Source organism: Penicillium daleae, assembly GCF_028827525.1.
Source record: "Penicillium daleae strain IBT 16125 chromosome Unknown utg000009l_segment0_segment0, whole genome shotgun sequence".
Lineage (NCBI taxonomy): Eukaryota > Fungi > Ascomycota > Eurotiomycetes > Eurotiales > Aspergillaceae > Penicillium > Penicillium daleae.
The window spans coordinates 2,666,245-2,686,334 of NW_026623157.1; the positions used below are offsets into that span (position 1 = coordinate 2,666,245).

Below are 20,090 nucleotides of genomic sequence, written 5' to 3' on the forward strand. Positions count from 1 at the left end.
ACTGATAAGACCCTGCAAGGATATGGAGGTGCTCCAAATATATGAGTTCAAACGCTCATATAGAGTTGGGGTAGATATAGACTTAGTATTTCATTTTAGAGGAATCGAACTTGTTAATTCGTTATTAAAATACGCCCTTTGAGAGCCTAGCATCCTGGAAGGCAAATCGTTGTTCGAATCTTTACCCCTTGAGCTTGGTCTTTAGAAAGCTACCAAGAAAGGAATCCTGAAATATGAGTGAAGAAAAACAGATAGACAAAGCAGGCAAAAGCGACGGACTCGGTCCCTCTTCTGAAAAGACGCCAGTTACAGTCGAGAAGGGTGACCATCACCTTGTTTGCGATGCAGGAGGTTCACCAAATGGGACTAAAGTCCACCCACAGCCGACCAATGACCCATTGGATCCATTAAATTGGCCAAAGATGCAGAAACATGTTATACTGGCAATTGTAATGCTCAAGTGAGTGCTTTCAATATCGGTCGTTGGAGATGACAAGCGCTCGATGTATCGTCCAAGCCAGCAACAAGAGAATCTTGAAAATGTGCTGACCTCGATTTTACTGTGGCCAGATATTTCCTCTTCACGTACCTCACAACGACAACAGTACCTTCATTCCCTGAAATCCAAGATCAGTATCAGATCAGTTATTCACAAGTGAATTGGACTGTCGCTATACCTGCCCTCGGTCTATCCGTTGGGCCTCTTATATGGTCATCTCTGAGTGACATTTATGGTCGTCGTCTCATCTTCCTAGTTGGAACCACTATTGCTTTGGTTTCGACCATTGGAGCAGCTGTCGCTGATAACTATTCTGGATACATGGCTGCCCGATTTTTCCAGGGCTTTGGTGTTAGTCCTGCCTCAACTGTTGGGATGGCTGTTGGTGGGTCTTCTCATTACCTGATTAGCATTTACGTGCTAAAAATTTAAGTGAACGATCTATTCTTTGACTACGAGCGAGGCCAGAAGCTTGGATTATGGGTTTTGGCGATAGATTCTGGACTACTTCTCGGACCGACCCGTGCGACTCTCCACTCCTTCCATCGGAGGACCATGCTAACAGATACGATTTACTAGTGGGTGGCTTCCTAGATCTAGTAAGCGCAGCATGGATTAACTGGTTCAACGCAATCCTATTTGCCGTGCTGTTGGTACTGGAATTGTTCTTCATGCCAGAGACGCTTTATCCTCGACAGAGAATGCTCCTCCATCAAGGGAGTACGATTACGAGCAATCCCACCCTTACAGAGAAGCAGGGAATCCTGGGGCCGGAGTCAACCACTGAAGTGATGTTCTCCGAAGACTTGAATTCGGACCTGCGTCGAACGAAACGTCTACCTTTCATCAACTTGCGACCAGTTCCCGGCATGCGGCATCCTAAGCCGTGGGACTCGATCACCCGCTTTTTCATCACCTTCATGTTCCCTACAGTCTCTATCGCAGTCATCGGATATTCTTTCGTTTGGTACTGGTGGGTTCTATCCGTCATCACCATGGTACCAGCCGCGTATGCAAGCTATACGCCGCTCATACAAGGACTCTTATTCCTTGGCTTGCTTCTGGGTACTGTAATCTCAGAGATATTCTGCTCTGGGCGATTGAGTGATTACATCGTTGAGAAGCTTGCGAAAAAACGGGGTAATGTTCGCGTTGCGGAAATGCGGTTGTGGCTGGCATATCCCGCTCTTGTGATTACAGCAGGTAAGCTTGACTGAAGAAACTCTATGCTAGACTCGACTAATTGTGTAGTGGGCTCAATACTGTGGGGCAGCAGTGTTGATAAAGAGTACCACTGGATGGTTGGACAGGTTGCATTTTTCTTGTGTAAGAGATGACTCTGTCTGGGGTGATTCCGTTGCAGAAACTGACGATGAAACAGTTGCGGCTGGAATTCAGATTGGCAATACTGTTACCACCAGTTATATTGTCGACTGCTATCCTTTGCAATCCACGAGTGTCATCACATTTTATGCCGTTTTTCTCAATCTGAGTGCATTTATAAATCCGGTAAGTTAAGCCGATCATACGGTATTGTGTCCTAATATCTTGCTAATTTCGACATGGCTAGTTCTTCATTGCACCTTGGCAAGCCTCATCTGGTTGGACCTGGACATTTACCTCGCAAGGCTTGATCGTTCTGTTTGGAGGCGCCTTGCTCTTTGGGGGTCTCCACAAGTATGGAGGGTTAATGAGGAGTAACGGGTCGCAGCCAACCTGGGTTAACCCCGAATATGATACAGTCGTTGAAGTTTCAGCCGAGTGAGCCAAACTCAAGTATCAACGGCTTTTGGGAATTTGTACATTTTGGCTTGTCTCAACCCAATTGATTAAAACCTCCACGCTTGAGTTTATACAGCCTGCTTTGTCATTGGTTATCTAAAGACCCAGCGAGTCGTAGAACGACCAAATAGGCGTGGATGCAAGTATCTGCCCTGCATTCTCACCCGAGCCTCTGTGGAATCTAGAATAAAAGACTATATGATAAATAGCGAAAAGGGCCGTGGAGAAATGAAGCTAATACACGTTGAGAATTTAAGGTTGTTCAAATTACGAGATAAAATGCTTCAACTCAATATCAATCGGGTACTTTGGTCTTATCTCCTGATATGTTGACTTCGGGATAATTGTGTTGGCATTGCTAGTGCATCGAAGCGGGACGTATTAGAAACGCAGGATTTCTAACTTGCCAGTCACTCGTGAGCCAGCTCAAACACGGCTTGCATAATGACACTAGTGGCCAATAGATAAAGGTCTACCGCAGTTCAATCAACCTTCCAAATCGGGACAATGTCTGGAGAACGAAAGACCCCGCCATTCCGTGTTCTGATTAAGATAACGGAACCTTTGACACCCCTGTTTCGAATAACATGAGTTTGATATCTGTTCTCGTAACTGATAAGGCATGTGTCATTGAAGTTTATCTCAGTACAGCAGAGCCCCCGCCTAGCGTTCGCTTCAATGCACGGCAGCATCACTGAGGTTAGGATGGGCCAACTCAGCCGATCATCTTTCAGGAGATTCCATGGCCCGATTTCGGACGTATATATTATTGACTTTCCTATCTTGAGGTAGATTATCGTCAGTCCAAGCCATCTCAGGGAATGGTCTTAGTTCTCGGCTACTACAGTTAAACGCTACTCGTGCAGTAAAAACTTATCTGATCGCCATAACGTCTACTTTTTGTAAGACATACCTTTTGAAGGGGAATCATCCGCCATACTGTAAGAGCGGGACTTTGAGATTTTGGCTCTCAACCATTTCTCACTTTCGTCTGCTGACAAGAAAGTCGACGCGTTTTGTTATTAGACCTTCACGCACTCCAAAATGCATCACGCTGATACATCATCTCTCGATGGCGAATTCGACGATTCGAATGACACGCCCCCGAACGAATATACTTCACTTCTCCCCAAACCAATTGATCCAGAAGACAGGACTCGGCCGGATGATTCCTTGCGAGGAGATGGGCTCAACCTGAGGCGAGTGCGACGGCTATTGACCGAGTTCTGGGAATTGACCAAAAGTTCACTTCCCGTAATTCTGGCCTATACGCTCCAGATGAGTCTACAAACCGCCACGGTGGTCATTATTGGACATTCATCTCCGATGAATCTCGCTGTCACCGCCTTCTCAATGATGTTTGCATTTGTCACTGGCTGGATGATCGCGCTCGGTGGAACGACTGCCCTGGATACTCTTGCTTCATCTACGTTTACTGGAAGCGGAAACAAACATGATCTTGGGATTCTCCTTCAACGTGCATTCTTGGTTCTAAGCCTGCTCTATATCCCTGTGTGTGTCTTGTGGGCCTGCTCGAATGCATTTTTCTTGGCTCTTGGTCAGGACCCTGAGCTCTCTTATCAAACTTCCCGTTTCTTAACCGTGCTTATCCCCGGTGGTCTGGGGTATATTTACTTCGAGACAATGAAGAAATTCTTGCAAGCTCAAGGTGAGAAAAAAACTTCAATTACCCATGTGAGTACCGACAATCTTCTGACATATTACAATACAGGAATAATGAGAGCTGGAACGTATGTTCTGATGATCACCTCGCCACTCAATGCAGGGCTATGTTATCTGCTCTGTTACACCCTGAATTTCGGACTCCTGGCTGGTCCAATTGCAGCAGGAATTTCATATTGGACATCTTTCCTGCTCTTGGTTTTATATGCTCGATTCATTGCTGGTTCGGAGTGCTGGGGCGGGTGGTCATGGGCAGCTTTTGAGAACTTGGGAACTTTCACAAGGCTGGCCATTCTCGGTTTTTTCCACGTCGGCACAGAATGGTGGGCATTTGAAATCGTTGCGCTGGTAGCCGGACGACTTGGAACTATTCCACTTGCAGCACAGAGTGTCATCATGACCGCTGATGGAATCCTAAATACAATTCCGTTCGGCCTCGGCGTTGCAACGTCTTCTCGGCTCGGTAATCAGTTGGGTTTACGCAATGCAAAGGGCGCTTCAGTAACCGCCCACTCGTCGGCTGTACTTTCTATGATCTATGGCGCTTTGGTGCTTACAGTTTTGATGGGCACTCGGGATCATTTTGCAAAAATATTCAATAATGATCCACGGGTCGTTGAATTGACAGCAGATATTATGCCATTCGTTGCGCTGTTCCAAATTGCAGATGGTTTGAATGGAAGCTGTGGTGGAAGCCTTCGAGGGATGGGTCGGCAGCATTTGGGTGCTGCAGTGAATATTGTGAGTTATTACTGCTTTGCCTTGCCTCTGGGTATATACCTGGCATTCCATGGCTGGGGTCTCAAAGGGCTCTGGATAGGCCAGTGCGTTGCGCTTTATTGCGTCGGGACCTTGGAGTGGGTTGTCCTCGCGATGACGAATTGGGAATCTCAGGTACAGAAAGCTTTCAAGAGGATGGATGTAAGCCAGTAGCTTATACTTTCCCCTGAGATCTTTTTGTATTCACCATACTCCATTCTCTCATTTTGTTTCCAATGGGGGGTGAACCCAAGACTCTATAGCAAACAAGCACGAAAGTGAGAATCCTCAAGGGGATTTATACTGTACTCCAAATTGTTTCATTATACTTTAGCTATTCTGGGAATCAAAAACCAATGGTCAAGTTTTCGACTTAGCATTGGAACTCGAATTCTTAGCAATGAGTTAAACGACTCATCCTCGGCTCTGGAAGCGACTCCGTTCAAGAGGAATCTTGGACAAGCTTGCTCAAATAGTCGAACAAAATCACCCATGGTACATTCTCGAACATCATGAGCAACAAGCATGAACTGATGCTCGATCCTGTGCATTTGTCAGACAGCAGGTGCATTTTGGAGGTAAATAAATCTGGAGTACTCTGGAGGGGGCCGCACAGCATCATTTTGTTTGTCTCGGCATTGGTTCGTTGCGCCGGTCGAGGACCTGTAGAAAACCAGCGGTTCAGTTCTACCCCCCGTCAAGCGATATTATTCTCGCACTTTTTCGACTGTCAGATTTCCATTGCTAACCCATTGAGTTTCAGAAAATAACGCTTGTGTTCTAAATTCAACACTCAAAACCGAAACTATTAACAACTGTAGCCGAACAAGGATACCCTCGTTGTTTGTAACCGAGAAGCACAACGAGTAAAGAAAGGGTATTTCTGAGGGCATGTCGATCATTGCACAAATTTATGCATGCCAATTGGATGAATACACAGGGGGCGGCCTGGGCAGTACACTATTTGCTGAAAGTAGTTCTCTATTGACAAGGTGTACAATTTAGTATTGTCACAGCTCCATCTAGCTACGTAAGGCCGTTCATATGGTGGACGTGATTTCCAGTACAATGAAGCAGATCTATCAGCTATTTCTTGGCACATACTAGCACGTCTTATCCAACGGATCTTGTTCAACCCCTTTCAGCTGCCAATGCTTCCGCCCTCGATGTACTATTAGGATCCAAGTACGGCTTTTCACCTATGCCAACCGCGCGGTGACCAAAGCGCTCCCCTAGCCCTTCATAGTCGAACGTTGCAGTGTGGAAAGCGGATCGATTGTCCCAAATCGCTGGAGCGATACGTTAGAAAAATGAATGTCGTTATTCAAGAAAAGAATACATACCGATATCGTTCGGATTCCGCCACTTGAATCTAACCTGAATGTCGTGGTTTTCCAGAATTGTGTTGTAAAACTTCTTCAAGAGCTCCTCTGATTCACTTGAGTTGAGTTCATTGATTTGCTTAGGGAATGGCCCAACTGCGTAGATGCTTTTCCAGCCAGTCACCGGGTTGGTGCGCACAACAGGATGGACAGTGGATAGCTCTTCGCCAACATTGAGTGGATTGCCCCTTGGCTCAGTATAGAGCTTGATGTTTTCCGGATCGGCCTTGGCAGCGGCAATGAACCCTGAACCGCTATACGTAGCGGTGAGGGTCTCAAAAAATCGTTGATACGCTGGTGAGAACCGGTCGTAAAGTTCGTACCCCGATGCCCAAAGTGTATCACCACCTGTCTTTGGCAACTGGGTCAAGCGAAGAGAGGTGTAATCAGCCGGCGCAGGTTCGAATTGGATATCGGAATGCCACTGAGCCGCGTCGTAGCGACGCCTGTTCGACTGATTCTCGTGGCGGAACATCTTCTTCCGTGCGAGTGAGCTGATAGTGCTCACCTGCGCGTCCGAGACTCCGAATTCGTTAGTGTTGTTGAGCACTGGGTGAATATGCAACGTCGAATCAGCTGGCTTTCCAGATAGCTGACCAAGTCGATGAACTAGTTGCTTCTGTAGATCATCGGTAAGGTTGTCCTGGGCACGAAAGAAGACGACACCCCGTTCGGAAACTGCGGAATACTTGTCAGAGATGAGGATTGTAATCAATATTAAGAGATCATACTGGTGATGGCAAGATCCTGAATGAGTTCGTCCGAGTTTGGGGCATTCAAAAGTTCATCCACGATATTAACATTAAAGAATTCACGACCGATCGTAGGTGTCGTGTCCTCTGAATCGAACTTCTCTAGTGCCCCATTCGAGCGCAATGGCACGGGATATTGTACCTGTTCGGCGAGACTGCCAGGCCCAGCGCGCAAAGGAAGCGCAGGGTCATTGATGCGAGGAGCCATAGAGGTACTGTTTAAGGACAGACAATGAAACGGTGTAATGTGCTATGTTGACCCGAGGAAAATCAATGGGGTTGAGTCTTGCGTCCTTGACTTATAAGCGCTCATGCTTCCCCACTTTGATCCAGATAAATCACGTCATGTCTTGTGAAACTTGCATCTTAAGATACTAAATGTTCAACCACGAGTCGTGCGGGGTCGTTCGAGATACATGCGGAGAACCTCAGATTTACTTGCGGACCTCCTCGAACTTGAATAATGTACTCGGCCTTTTGAAAGAATAAAAAGTCGCCCTTCGGGACGCGTATGAGTCGTCACTTCGAGCGAGATTCAGCGCAAAGAATGATGATCAAAGTCAGGTTGAGATGATGTTACTTGTCGCAAAGTGTCAGAAATACACCCCGTTGATTTCGATCACGAAATATGTCTGTCAAATCACACCAATCAATCGGTTACGTAGGCCAACCGTTTAACCGAGACCCGGGAGCCGATCACGACAACGCACTCTGTAGTTATGAGATGGCTTCTCTCTGATTGCTAGACCACTTAGGAATTAATCCACCCAGAAAGATATAGTTAGTAAAGGAGGGGGTTATGTAATATCCATGACTCGATTACTCTTTGTGTCAACTGGGAATAGGGCAGAACCTGCGTTTTTCAACCTAGATACATTGAACTGGCTAACGCCGCCAACTAGTGACTTTTCTCAAATGAGTAGCGTAATAGATATTCTCCGGGCAAAAGAGAAAATGGGTGGGAAAATTTTGTGTAGTCGGCAGTAGCCAGTTCTGGATGGGAAATATGAGGCGACAGTCCCAATGAAGGGGTTCTTTTGGACTTATGGCTGACCTCATACCTGCGAAGAGTGGCACCACCGCTTTCCAATAGATCATAACCATACGGAGTAGTTATTAACCTACTACGCGATTAACGTAATTCCCGGCCGTCCCGTACACCCGGCCGTCCCGTACACCCCATCCAAAATCGCGTCTTCCTACCTGCATACTAAATTCAACTAACTACCATGCCACCAATTCGCGCTGAATCTTCGCAGAAATCACATAATCAAGAGGGCAAGGTCTTGTTAGCCCTGAGCGATTTGAAAAATGGCCGTATCAAATCTCTTCGCGCAGCAGCTAGGCTATACGAAATCCCCCATACAACCTTGGCCGACCGCGCTAAGGGGGTGCTTTCACGCGTTGATTATCGCGCAACTGGCTATAAATTGACCGAATTGGAAGAGGAATCGCTTGTTAAGTGGATTCTCTCTATAGATACGCGTGGAGCAGCCCCTAGGCCCACTACTGTAGGCGAGATAGCCAATATCCTACTAGCTGCGCGTGGTAGCTATCCTCCGCCTACCGTTGGCAAGAATTGGCCATCAACCTTCGTTGAACGACGCGAAGAGCTTCGGTCACGCTTTTCTAGGCGATATGACTATCAGCGCGCATTAAACGAAGACCCGAAGGCCCTACGAGCCTGGTTTACTAGCGTACAAAGCGTGATTGACGAGAATGGTATACAACCAGAGGATATCTACAACTTTGATGAGACAGGCTTTGCAATAGGCCTTATATCTTCGCAGAAGGTAGTCACTAGGGCTGAATACTACGGTCGGAGATCAATACTACAGCCAGGTAATCGCGAATAGGTCACTGCAATCGAAGCTATATACGCAGACGGCTATATACTACCGCCATACGTAATCTTCAAGGGCAAAGTGGCTATTGCAGGGTGGTTTGACGATAACCTACCGAGAGATTAGCGAATCGAGGTCTCTGCGAATAGCTGGACTACCGATAAGATTAGCCTACGCTAGCTAGAAAAGGTATTTATCCTATTAACGAATTCGCGTATACGTGATCGATTTCGGCTACTGATTCTTGATGGTTATAGTAGCTACCTTACGCCCTAATTCGACCGATTATACGTAGAAAACGATATTATACCTCTTTATATACCTATGTATTTATCGTCTCTACTATAATTACTAGATGTTAGCTGTTTTGTAGTGCTTAAGCGCGCGTACAGTCGCTTCGTAAGCGAATACTACTAAGTAGCCGGCTAAGTAGCAGATCTAGCTAATTTACACCAAAAACGCCTAGAACTATCGTTTGGCTACAAAAGCAATCTTCGACGCTAAATAGATCTACTACGCCAGCGGTCACAAAGCCCTTCGAGCCTAGTCAAAACCATGCTAGATCAGATTATTAGAGGTGCTGTATTATCGCTACATAACGCTACATTACTCGTGTAAGGTAATACGAATCTACGCGTAGCTAATGAGAAGATCGTCAAGAAGCGTAATTGGTCGTATAAGCAGATAACCTGCTAAGAGGGTTTGACCGTTGAAGAGGGCCTATAGCTTGTTGCGTAGCTAGATTTACCAGCAGAAGCACTGGTGGTAGAATCGCATATGTAGGGCAAATCGCCTCTTTAGGCAGATCGGCCGGCTACTAGGGCTCCGCCTAGATGTAGTGGGTGTTGGAGATTGGCCATAAGATCAACCGTTGTAAGAATCGTCAGCAGAAGTATATTCAATGCGTTTTGATGGAGATAATCAGTTTTGGAATTCCGTAGTCTGGTTAGGTGCGCATCTCGGCCGGGTGCGCAGTTCGGGCGGGAATTACGTTATCACTCGCGTCAATCCTAGGTAGAAGCTGTCAAATCGCGACAAAAAGAGGGTCCATTGGATCTATAATTTTGCAAGAGTCTATCAGGTAGAGGCTAGGAAGCCAGCCGCCAAGGTACTTACCAAAAATGTCAGTCTAAAGGTTGATCTGAATTTCCACAAACTTCCGCACCTGGCTACTTTGAAAACGTAACAATGATTCATCATGTCCGTCTCAAATCGATGGCTTACGTTTGACAGTCACACCACACCATGCTCCCATAATTTATGTAATGCCTAATCGTTAATGCTAGACTGCTATTGATGAATCAAGACTTTCATATGATATGAGATGTGGATTGGTATTAGTGATGAAATATGATAAGATTACCAACCACCTCGATACCACCTGCCCTACATTGGCGGGTGGTTTGGAAAGAAATTGGCATAGAGAGCACTATGCATGAATAGCATTTTCTCCAAGGAATGTCAACATACTATCTCGTGATTGGAATGAAGGTAGTTCCGATCGCCGCTATTCATGACGAACGATTAGCTAGGGAAATGGGTAACCAAGTCAGAAGTGAGAGATACTGTTATGATTTCCGCCGGGATCCTCTCCTAGTACCTAGCAGTTCCACCCGGGTACTAGCGGGGACGGGTTCAGGTGGGGCTGGGCGCCTACTATAATTGGTCATAATTGATCACCACTCCATTTCGAAAAAGCTTGGCAGGGCCTTAAAATCAGGGCATCGTCATTTATACAAAATTACAGCTTCGGACAGGCCAGAAAACGGCGATTTGAACACCCCCGGATTACAGCTTTGTCGCATTCCAAGAATATAGGCAATTTGATTTCTAATCAACGCATTTTACATTGATAATGATTAATAATGCGCAAACAGACCGGATTTCCCCCACTTTTCAGGCTGGCTTATCTCGACCATTTCATTGCTTTTACTTGTCTACTAGATCGCTCCTTGACATAGGAGGGAAAAGAAATCCTTCTGTTTCTTGGAACGCCTCCAATCTCTACCAACATTCCCCGGCTCCTGTCTAGATATCTCCTGCATTGAGCGCTTGGGTGTTTAACACAAGAGCTTGCTATGGTGAGCATACGCACCTTTCGTGGTTCAATTGGTGGAATTGACTTACATGAGAGGGTTCAATTATAGGTGGCTACTAAAATGCTAGCGATTACTAATGGTCGCCTCCCTCTCTACAAGTTAGTTACGTCGCAGAGTACAATTACAGATGAAGTCCTCGAGCATCGGTGGGAAGGGGATGGAACCATTGAAAGCCCGTATCTCGTCGAATGGCTCCACAATGACCCACGAGATCCTCACCAGATGCAGGAGTGGTTGAAGTGGTCCATCACTCTTCTTCAGGCAGTCTCCTTTCTTTCTATAACATTCGCCTCGTCGTCACTTTCTGCCGCCAACCCGCAGATTCAGGAGCAGTTTGAGGTTAGCTCCGAGCTGGTGGTTGCAGATACCTCTCTGTTTGTACTCGCTTTTGCCATTGGTCCTGCAGTTTGGGCGCCCCTTTCCGAGCTATATGGTCGGCAAGTGATATACTTTATCACGTATGGAATGACTACGCTCTTTGCTGGGGCGACTACTGCAAGTCCAAATATCGCTACTCTTCTGGTACTTCGATTCCTGTCTGGCGCTTTTGGGTCATCTGCCATCTCCAATGCTGGAGGAGTGGTGTCCGACATGTATACCGCGCGCGATCGAGGACTAGCGACCATTGCTTTTATTGGAGCTCCTTTCCTTGGACCTAGCCTTGGACCCATCGCTTGCGACTTCTTGGCAGTATCGAAAGGTTGGAAATGGGTTCAAGGACTGACTACAATATTTAACGGAGTTGTGTTCTTAGTGGGGATCTTCCTCATTCCCGAAACGTACTCCCCAGTTCTGCTGCAAAAGAGAGCCGCAAAGCTTAGCAAGATGACCGGTGCTGTATACAAGAGCCGCCTTGATGTGGAACAGGGACACAAGACCGCCAGTCAGGTGTTTACGAAGACAATGGTGCGCCCGTGGATTTTGCTATTTTTAGAGCCAATCGTCCTACTTCTTTCCATCTACATGGCTATCAGTGAGTTCAAAAGCGAATTGAAATTACTTGCCAAAAAATCACTTCTCAGTGTTCAAGTCAGCTAACTCTTGACCACATTGTGGTCTCGACTTAGTATACGGTACGATGTACATGGAATTTGCAGCCTTCCCAATCGTGTTTGAGGAAGCCCGCCATTGGCCACAGAGTACTTCTGGTTTATCATTTTTGGGAATGATGATAGGACAGATACTTGGATGCGCCTATTCCATTCTAGATGACGGCCGATACAAGAAAATCGCCGATCGTACTGGCTATGGTCGCCCTCCTCCCGAGGCACGACTAATTCCTGCAATGGTCGGAGCAGTGACGTTGCCCATTGGTCTGTTCTGGTTTGCATGGACGAATTTTCCCAGAATTCACTGGATTGTCTGTCAGATTGGAACAGTATTCTTTGGATTTTCTCACGTCTCTATTTTCCTCAGCGTAGTCAATTACCTCGTGGACGGCTATACTATCTATGCCGCCTCGGCACTGGCGGGGAATGCTGTCATACGTGCTCTCTTCGGTGCAGCCTTGTAAGTCTCTTACTCTCCATGCTACTGCATCTTCTCTAACTTCATGCTTCAGTCCCCTTTTCACTACGCCTATGTATGATCGCTTAGGTATCCACTGGGGCTCTTCAATTTCGGCCTTTCTTGCTGCTGTCTGTCTTCCGTTTCCCTGGATATTTTACAAATTTGGCCCTGCGATTCGACGCCACTGTCAATATGCCGCAGAGTCTGCCCGTCAGCTTGATGCAATGGCTGACCGTATGAGATCCCAAGCTGAGCAAAATATTTCAAGCGAAAAAGCCTCCGAGGGGTCCCCACAGGCTGCGAGTTCAGCATCCGCTACAACAGACGAGGAAATGAATCCTTCTCAAAAGGACGACATGCCTTGAGGCGCATTATATGGTGTTATGGTTGATATTTGATTTGGCGGGACTAGATTGTCAATTGCCACTGGCAGTAGGTTTGATCAGTGGCCTGTACTCCGCTCAGACGACACGTAAACCAAAGGGTTTCAGAGCCAAATATCATTTCGGGAGGTTTTTTTGCGATACTGTGCTTAGAAAGAAATCAGAGAACAGTAGACGACGGTGTGCTGCTTTTCCAGTGGAGAACTGCTATATCGATGTTTCTCGGTCCTCACCAACTGGCTATTTATAGCGCTCTTTAGCCAACTACTGTTCCCTTGGATAGTACGGTGCGTTGTACCAATCAATGCCATAGTATATTTGTAAATCTATTAGAAACTTCTATGTAAAATGCGAGAGGTATATCAGATCTATCAACAAGATGCAGGGGCTGTCCAAGACCGTGCAAAGATTGACCTGTAAAGAACTAAGACCAAAGACTGCAAGCTCATGGAGTATATGAAAGCCAGAATGCTATATGCGTACACGATCAAAATGACAGTTTCAGCAAAAGAAGGAGGCCTTAAGCTGAAGTCTCGGCCTCTACTGGAGTGCTCTGAATCTGCGACACACTAGGGATATCTTCGCCTTTGAGGTAGTTCTCGAACTCGCCGATTTGCTTGCCACCTTGAATCCATCGCTCGTGGTAGGCTTCACGTCGCTGTTTGGCCAGCTCGTTGAGGGCAGGCCAGTAAATAGAGTGATCATATTCGAATTCGAGGTCCCCACCCACGGGCTTCATGAGTTGACTAGGAGGGACGTGTTGGCGCAGGTCTTCGTTGAACTTGAGCTTCTGTCGGGTATTGGGATCGATGAAAGGTGTGATCAACTTGAAGAATCCCCAAATAATGAAGGGTACTATGAAGAGGAGGAGGTCAGCTGGGCTAACGAAGACAATTGACACATTTCACTAACCATTGATAACCAACGCACGTCCCAACCGCTCGGGATAGTGGTTCTGCAGAATATCAAGGGTCTGCTTTGCCTGACCAATTGTCGCATTCTGGCCAGACTTGGTCTCTTTGAAGTTGACAAGAAGGGCCAGAGTCTCTTGATCGGGTCCCATCAAATCAATGACACGTTCTAGCATGAAGACAAGATGCTGGATTTGGCGATCGCTCTTTTCGGTGTTTTGGTTTGAGGGCAGGAGGTATAGACATGGCCGACCGTGGATATCATAGCCCATAATCACCTGCTTGCCTGTCTCGTTCTCAATTGAGATATACTCCGGTGTCAACTTCTCCATGCCATACTCTCGACGCCAGGTCAGAGTACGTTGAAGCCGAGCTTCAGCCTCGAAAACGTTCCACTTGGTTGCGCGAAGGTATCGAAGCAGGCATTCACGAGTCAACCACATGCGCTCATCGTCGGTAATCGGCTCGGTCGGGGCATTCTTATCAGCTTTGATTGGAATTGTGGTCCAGGAAGAGACTGTCTTTAGAACCGTCTCATACTTGGCCTGCTGGTCCGGGGTGAGCTTCGCAGGCGGCTCGGGTTTGGCGGTGTCCGCCGGGTGGGTGAAAGGCTTCTGGGCCACCGACGAGGCAGTCAGGGCATCGCCGTTGTTGGCCGAGGGCACGGCAACATCGACTGGGGCGGAATCATTGGCAGTCATGGCGATCAATGGTGGTTTCTCTGTGCGATGTATGGATACTTTAAGGGATCGAGCTGATCTTGAGACTGGCCGCCAGCATGAAGTTGTCCTCGGCTGTCATTGGACAGAAGTTGATGGTCCGATCCACTTTTCCGAAAGTCTCGTCCGCATTTTACTTTTCTGGGACGGATTATGTCAGCAACACGTTCACGCGTCGCGTCGGGCAATCAACTTGCGGGAAGTGCTCGACGAAAGTACATACGACAGCGCAATCAGTGCCGACTCGACACTCTGCCCTCGACAACCCCCTTGTCCAGACGGTGCCATCATGACTGACACTACGGCTGAGCTCAACGAGCTCTTTCTAGCCACTTTCCCCAATGGCCTGCCCAAAGATATCCTCGCCGAGCTCCAGTCTATCCTGCGGATTCATTTGATTACCGCGGAGGAACTCTTCTACAAATGGGAATCATACAGTATGAAGATGGGCGAGGAGGTGAAATTGAACATGGAGACGGTCCGAGGCTTCAAGCAAGATGTTCAAGAAGCCCTCGAGCGCGAAAGTCGCAGCAAAGTTGGCCGGCAGACAGAGAAGAGGGTTACTGTCACGGCAACCCCGCGCGCGGCAGGCGGAACTGATGTATTTGGAATGTATGGAGATGACTATACTCGAACCTATGGCAATTGGAAAAGCTAATCGGGCATCATCAAACCCTTAGGTTGGACGAGTTGACGCCCAATACTGCAAATGGTCGGACAATGGGTGGAAATGGTTCCGTGAAGCGCAAGGCCGAGTTCACCTCTCCTGCCACGCCGAAGGTCGGAAGACTTGAGAAAATAGGAACGCCATCCGGTGCGAAAACACCTGGATCCATAGCAAACGGTCCAGCAGTATCCTTCGCCGAGCGCTCAAATCCTGGCCAGACGCTAGAAACACTCAACACCCACCTCTCACTACCAGAGACCCCAATGGCACCCTTCCCGGAAGCGCGTATCCGACCGACGGCAAATACAGATCTAAAGAAGTTCGGATACAAGCCAATGGGCATGCGACTATCCGAAGCTTCGGAGATCCTCGACGACCGAATTGACGAGTTTGCCGTTCTTTTCCAGAAGCACTACGATTCCGACGATCTTACCTTCGGCAGCGCCGCTACTCAAAGCACCAGTGAGATTATTGCAGTTGGCCGGATTGCCTCCGACTCTCTAGAAGGGAAGCTCAACACGGCCTCGCTGGTCCTAGAGACTTCACGCCGCACTGGTGCTGGAAGGCGCGTTCCTCTGAAGGTGGACTCGCTCTCTTCGTTGAGCTTTTTCCCAGGTCAGATTGTTGCTCTTCGGGGAATTAATCCTTCTGGAGACTATTTCACTGTCAAGGAGATCCTTCCTATTCCTCTCTTGCCTCCTGCCGCATCTTCTGCGGTGACTCTGGATAATATTAATGAACGATTGGAGAGTGGTGGCAATTCACCACTGAATGTCATGCTCGCGGCAGGTCCGTACACGGCAGATGACAATTTGGACTTTGAGCCCCTGCAGGAACTGTGCCAAAAGGCCGCAGACAGCTACGCAGATGCTGTTGTCCTGCTGGGACCGTTCTTGGACGTCGAACACCCACTGCTTGCTTCGGGCGACTTCGACCTGCCAGAGATCAAGGGAGTTGACCCAGACACGGTAACGATGGCCACTGTCTTTCGACACTATATCTCTGCGCCTCTGTCACGTCTCGCACAGGCTGTGCCGAGCATCACGATCGTGGTTATTCCATCTGTGCGTGACATTATGAGTCGTCACGTATCATGGCCACAGGAACAGCTGCCCAAAAAGGATTTGGGTCTGCCGAAGCAGGTCCGCATGGTTTCGAACCCTGTGACCCTGTCCTTCAACGAAGTCGTTGTAGGCATGTGCTCTCACGATGTTCTCTCCGAGCTCCGTCGCGAAGAGGTTCTTCACGGCCGACCCACCGAGGGCAATTTGCTCACACGTTTGCCAAAATACCTCGTCGAGCAGCGCCACTTCTTCCCTCTCTTCCCTCCGACTGCCCGTGCCAACCTTCCAAAATCCGGTTCCGATACGGGCTTGACTACTGGCGCAACGTTGGACCTACCCTACATGAAACTTGGCGAGTGGTGGAATGTTCGACCAGATATTCTGATTGTCCCTAGTATGCTCCCGCCTTTTGTTAAGGTATGTCGACTCCCCAAAAAATTTCCAACTCCATGGCTTGCCCACTAACCATATACTTGTAATCCAGGTTGTCGATAGTGTGCTAGTTATCAACCCAGGTACCCTATCGAAGCGCCGAGCCGCTGGTTCCTACGCACAGATGGCTATCCATCCGCGAAATGTGACCGATGAGGAGCGCGAGTCCAAGCAACTCGACCACAAGCTATACGAGAGGTCTCGCGTGGACATCAACCGAATCTAGCGAGTCATCGACAACAATCTGTATAATCATCTCGCATTCTCACACGGCGTTGGAGGCGCAAGGTGAAAGGCAGCGGCATAGAGTCCACCCACGGGACTCTAACTCAAATTAGAAGGCAATATCAACGATATATCAACGAAACGGATCAATGAAAACCTATCTTGTAACCGAACTATCCCCTTCCCAGTGGTATCGTAGTCGAATGCAACCTAGCCCACCATAAACCAAACTCCAATAATGCAAGCCCCTCAGCTCATTCCCCAAACCTCACCCCCCGGATCAGGAGGACGAAAACTCCAACATTTCAACGCAAAGTAATAACCCGCCGCCCACCCATCTTCCTCCCCGCACTCCGAACCCTCACCGCGGCCGACCCCGCAGAAGCAGCACCACCACCACTCCCCCTCAACGTCGCCCCCGGCCCTAACCCAGCACCCCCTGCACCAGTAGCACCTCCATTCGCAACCGTCGCACCACCACCATGACCCTGCCCATTCACCAAGGCCTCGAGACCCAAATCCCTCCACACAGCTTCCTGTCTGTGCTCCATGGCCCTCGCAATTCCAAACGCAGCATGTTGATCTGGGATGACATCGTCTTCGTCTTCCGGGTTAGGCGGCTGGTATTGCGGCTGGAGGTAGATGTCTTCGATGGGGAGGAAGGAGGGGATTGTGGAGGGGGAGGAGCCGTATGTTACGGCATTGGGGTTGTTTGATTGGTGAGCGCCTGAGGATTGGGATAGATTGTGTTGGGAGCTGGATGATATGCCTGCTGTGGACATGTGTGGTTTTGTGAACTCTTCGAACAGGTCGGCCAGTCGGGGCTGGTGCATGTGGAGGTGGGTTGCGGAGGAATCTTTGCTCTGGGAGAATGTTAGTTTGAGTCGATGACAAGGATTTTAGGGGTGGATCCGGTCAATATGTACCATTTTGCTTTGGATTCAGTATCAGATGGAGCCCTAAATGCAGATATTGACTATTTGGATGTTCGAGTGTGGGATTGTCTGATTCACGTATCAGCGATGTGCGAATGCGCGCGGTCAATATTGTTGACATCAGGCGGCAGAATATTCACAGCTTACACCGCCTTTTAAGCTCCGCGATATCACGTGATGAGATGATATGGTCCTAATCAAGAGCCTTGGCAATATACACAAGTACGGAGTACAGAGACACAATATCCCAGGCATAGCATTTCTTTCTATTCAAGTCTAGCGATCCAGATTCTGAAGATATGGGTAAAACATGAATTCATTGCAGAACCAGTGTAATAAGAGAAACAGACCCGCGCCAGTGCATAATCCTTCCCAGAGATAGAAAGCTAGGAGAAGAAGATCCGAGAGATGGAAGGAGAAACCCTATCTCAACTTTTGACATCATGCTTTCAAACAGAGTATTTCATTAATCACAGGTTCGTACTCATCCGGTGGACAATGGGGACCGCGCTAGGAGGCAGGCTGCCCATTTCGGTAACCACCATGTCCACGTACTCGGCAGGCGTGACATCGTACATGATGTTGAGTAGTTGGAGGTTAGGATTGTCTTTCCAGTGGTGGAGAGGTGAAGGAGTTGAGTTGAGGGAGGAGGCAGCAGGGTCGGGTTTCGGCGCGCTGGACGCGCCTTTGCCGCCTTGCTTGTTGTCGGGCTTTGCGGGAGTTACTGGATCGACCAAGCCAGTGACTTGCTGTGGAGGCTGGGCCGAGACCAGCTCATCGGCATCGGCGATCTCATTGACAACGATACTGTCCAGGGCAACACGGTCGGTGAACTTGACTGTCTCGCAGCACACGATGACGGGCACCTCGACGCCTCCCGCACGTTCCTTGGCGGACATGGCAACCAGCGCGGTTCCGACACGAGAGTAAAGGCGGCCGTTACTGGTCATAGCGTGTGCACCGAGGAAAACCTTCGTGGCATCCTTGATCGCGTGGCTGATACCGTGAACGAGAGAGTATTGCACATCCAAGCCAGCATTGGCGAGAGCGCGGGCAAGATTCTTGCCTTCGAAAAGCGGTCGCGAGTCGATGATTGAGACACGGAACCGCTTGCCTTGCTTGTGTGCTGTGAGAAGGGTCTGCTTTACAATGGAGCTGCCGGCAAATGTAACAATGACATCGCCATCCTGGACCTTCTGAGCGGCGCTTCCAGCAATGACTTGATCGGCCACAGTGATTTTCTCCCGGATGAAGTTGTCGATGAATTCGCAGAGTGTGGCCTTGGCAGAGAGTTCGGGGGTTGAGGGGTCGGTAGAAGCGATAGCCAGCTTCAACGCACGAATGGCATTACCCTGACTGATAGAGAGAGGTCGACACGTCGAGAGGTAGGTGATCTGGTGAGAAAGGTGTGTTGTCAAATGACGAGAGAGCGAGGTGCCGAGGGGGGTGGTATAGGATTCGATGACCTTGAGACGTAACAAAATTAGCGATATTCACACACTCCGGATTGATTCCAACAGTCAGTCAACTCACCCGCTTGAAGGCCAACAGGGTTGCCACGCAGCGAGCACTGCTGCCGCATACAACGTAGTCCCGCAACTGTAACCCCAAAGCTAGCACAGCGGAGTGGACTTCCTTGCCAGCACCAGCAATAGTCGTCCGACGCGGCTGTCCATAAAGATGTCCGAAAACAGCAACACTCTTATCCTCCTTTTTCGTCGGCTCGTCGCCAGCAGCCTGGCCAGAAGGAGCAGATCCACGGCGGGGCTGCGCGGCCTTCTGCCCTTTCTGCGATGCACCTCCTCCAGCAGCATCCTTTTTCGGCGTCGCCGGAGGACGGCTTTGACTAGGTCCAGAAGCTGAGCCGCCTGCAGCACCAGCTCCGCCAGATTCTTTGGCAAGCTTTTCCCTCACGCGCCGAGCAGCTTTCTCTGCCTTGGCTTTCTTTTTCAGCTCCGCGGGCGTGAGGGGCTTTTCTGCACCAGCAGCACCAGCGGCATCGGAACCAGCTGCAGCGGGGTTGGGGCCATCTTTATTCTTGCCAGATTGACTGTCCGACGGTGCGGGGATCTTTGCGCTCTTGGACTCGCGGATGGGGAGGTTTTGGGTCTTTTGCGAGGGGGTATTGTCGACCACGGATGGGGGCTGCGCTGGTGCGGACGTAGTGGCTGGTGGGGACTTCAGCGCCGAGTCAACGGAATCCGCCATGGTGAATGGCTCAATCTCTCTCGGAATGCGAGGGGGGCTGCGTTGAGGATCTTGAAGCGCGTGGTGGGGAGGGAGAGTTGACTCACGGAAAAAGAAGTGATGCCATAAGCGGCCCGCCGCACGGCGCACCTGCCCTAATCTCCGCCTCCGCATCTGCAGGTTCCTCTCAGTGGCTGGGGTTGCAGAAGAAGAGATGCCTAAAATCTTGTCTTTACGAGTATGGAACTATCCTTGAAA

General features: G+C 48.9%; 8 protein-coding genes across 8 annotated transcripts; 4 read left to right on the plus strand and 4 right to left on the minus strand.

Moving 5' to 3' along the window:
* Positions 1-233: 233 nt before the first annotated feature.
* Positions 234-2,264, plus strand: N7458_012113 (uncharacterized protein; the record flags this gene model as incomplete). Its single annotated transcript, XM_056915495.1, has 7 exons — positions 234-460; positions 571-884; positions 933-1,022; positions 1,079-1,702; positions 1,751-1,825; positions 1,881-2,008; positions 2,070-2,264. 7 exons carry the CDS (start codon positions 234-236, stop codon positions 2,262-2,264), a joined length of 1,653 nt encoding a protein of 550 aa, XP_056760249.1.
* A 1,061-nt stretch (positions 2,265-3,325) lies between these two features.
* On the plus strand, positions 3,326-4,897 carry N7458_012114 (MATE family efflux transporter; the record flags this gene model as incomplete). Its single annotated transcript, XM_056915496.1, has 1 exon — positions 3,326-4,897. The coding sequence occupies one exon, from the start codon at positions 3,326-3,328 to the stop codon at positions 4,895-4,897; it is 1,572 nt and encodes a 523-aa protein (XP_056760250.1).
* A 957-nt stretch (positions 4,898-5,854) lies between these two features.
* Positions 5,855-7,065, minus strand: N7458_012115 (TauD/TfdA dioxygenase family protein; the record flags this gene model as incomplete). Its single annotated transcript, XM_056915497.1, has 3 exons — positions 5,855-6,012; positions 6,067-6,783; positions 6,837-7,065. 3 exons carry the CDS (start codon positions 7,063-7,065, stop codon positions 5,855-5,857), a joined length of 1,104 nt encoding a protein of 367 aa, XP_056760251.1.
* Positions 7,066-10,848: 3,783 nt separating this feature from the next.
* Positions 10,849-12,674, plus strand: N7458_012116 (MFS transporter; the record flags this gene model as incomplete). Its single annotated transcript, XM_056915498.1, has 3 exons — positions 10,849-11,773; positions 11,868-12,309; positions 12,362-12,674. Coding segments are annotated over 3 exons (1,680 nt in total), but the record flags the coding sequence as incomplete, so codon positions are not given.
* A 538-nt stretch (positions 12,675-13,212) lies between these two features.
* On the minus strand, positions 13,213-14,304 carry N7458_012117 (CRAL/TRIO domain protein; the record flags this gene model as incomplete). Its single annotated transcript, XM_056915499.1, has 2 exons — positions 13,213-13,547; positions 13,605-14,304. The coding sequence occupies 2 exons, from the start codon at positions 14,302-14,304 to the stop codon at positions 13,213-13,215; spliced, it is 1,035 nt and encodes a 344-aa protein (XP_056760253.1).
* A 307-nt stretch (positions 14,305-14,611) lies between these two features.
* On the plus strand, positions 14,612-16,711 carry N7458_012118 (DNA-directed DNA polymerase alpha subunit POL12; the record flags this gene model as incomplete). The annotated part of the gene is made up of 3 exons (XM_056915500.1): positions 14,612-14,934; positions 15,003-16,470; positions 16,538-16,711. The coding sequence occupies 3 exons, from the start codon at positions 14,612-14,614 to the stop codon at positions 16,709-16,711; spliced, it is 1,965 nt and encodes a 654-aa protein (XP_056760254.1).
* A 304-nt stretch (positions 16,712-17,015) lies between these two features.
* On the minus strand, positions 17,016-17,639 carry N7458_012119 (uncharacterized protein; the record flags this gene model as incomplete). Its single annotated transcript, XM_056915501.1, has 2 exons — positions 17,016-17,573; positions 17,637-17,639. 2 exons carry the CDS (start codon positions 17,637-17,639, stop codon positions 17,016-17,018), a joined length of 561 nt encoding a protein of 186 aa, XP_056760255.1.
* Positions 17,640-18,115: 476 nt separating this feature from the next.
* On the minus strand, positions 18,116-19,853 carry N7458_012120 (translation initiation factor eIF2B subunit delta; the record flags this gene model as incomplete). The annotated part of the gene is made up of 2 exons (XM_056915502.1): positions 18,116-19,111; positions 19,179-19,853. 2 exons carry the CDS (start codon positions 19,851-19,853, stop codon positions 18,116-18,118), a joined length of 1,671 nt encoding a protein of 556 aa, XP_056760256.1.
* Positions 19,854-20,090: the final 237 nt, after the last annotated feature.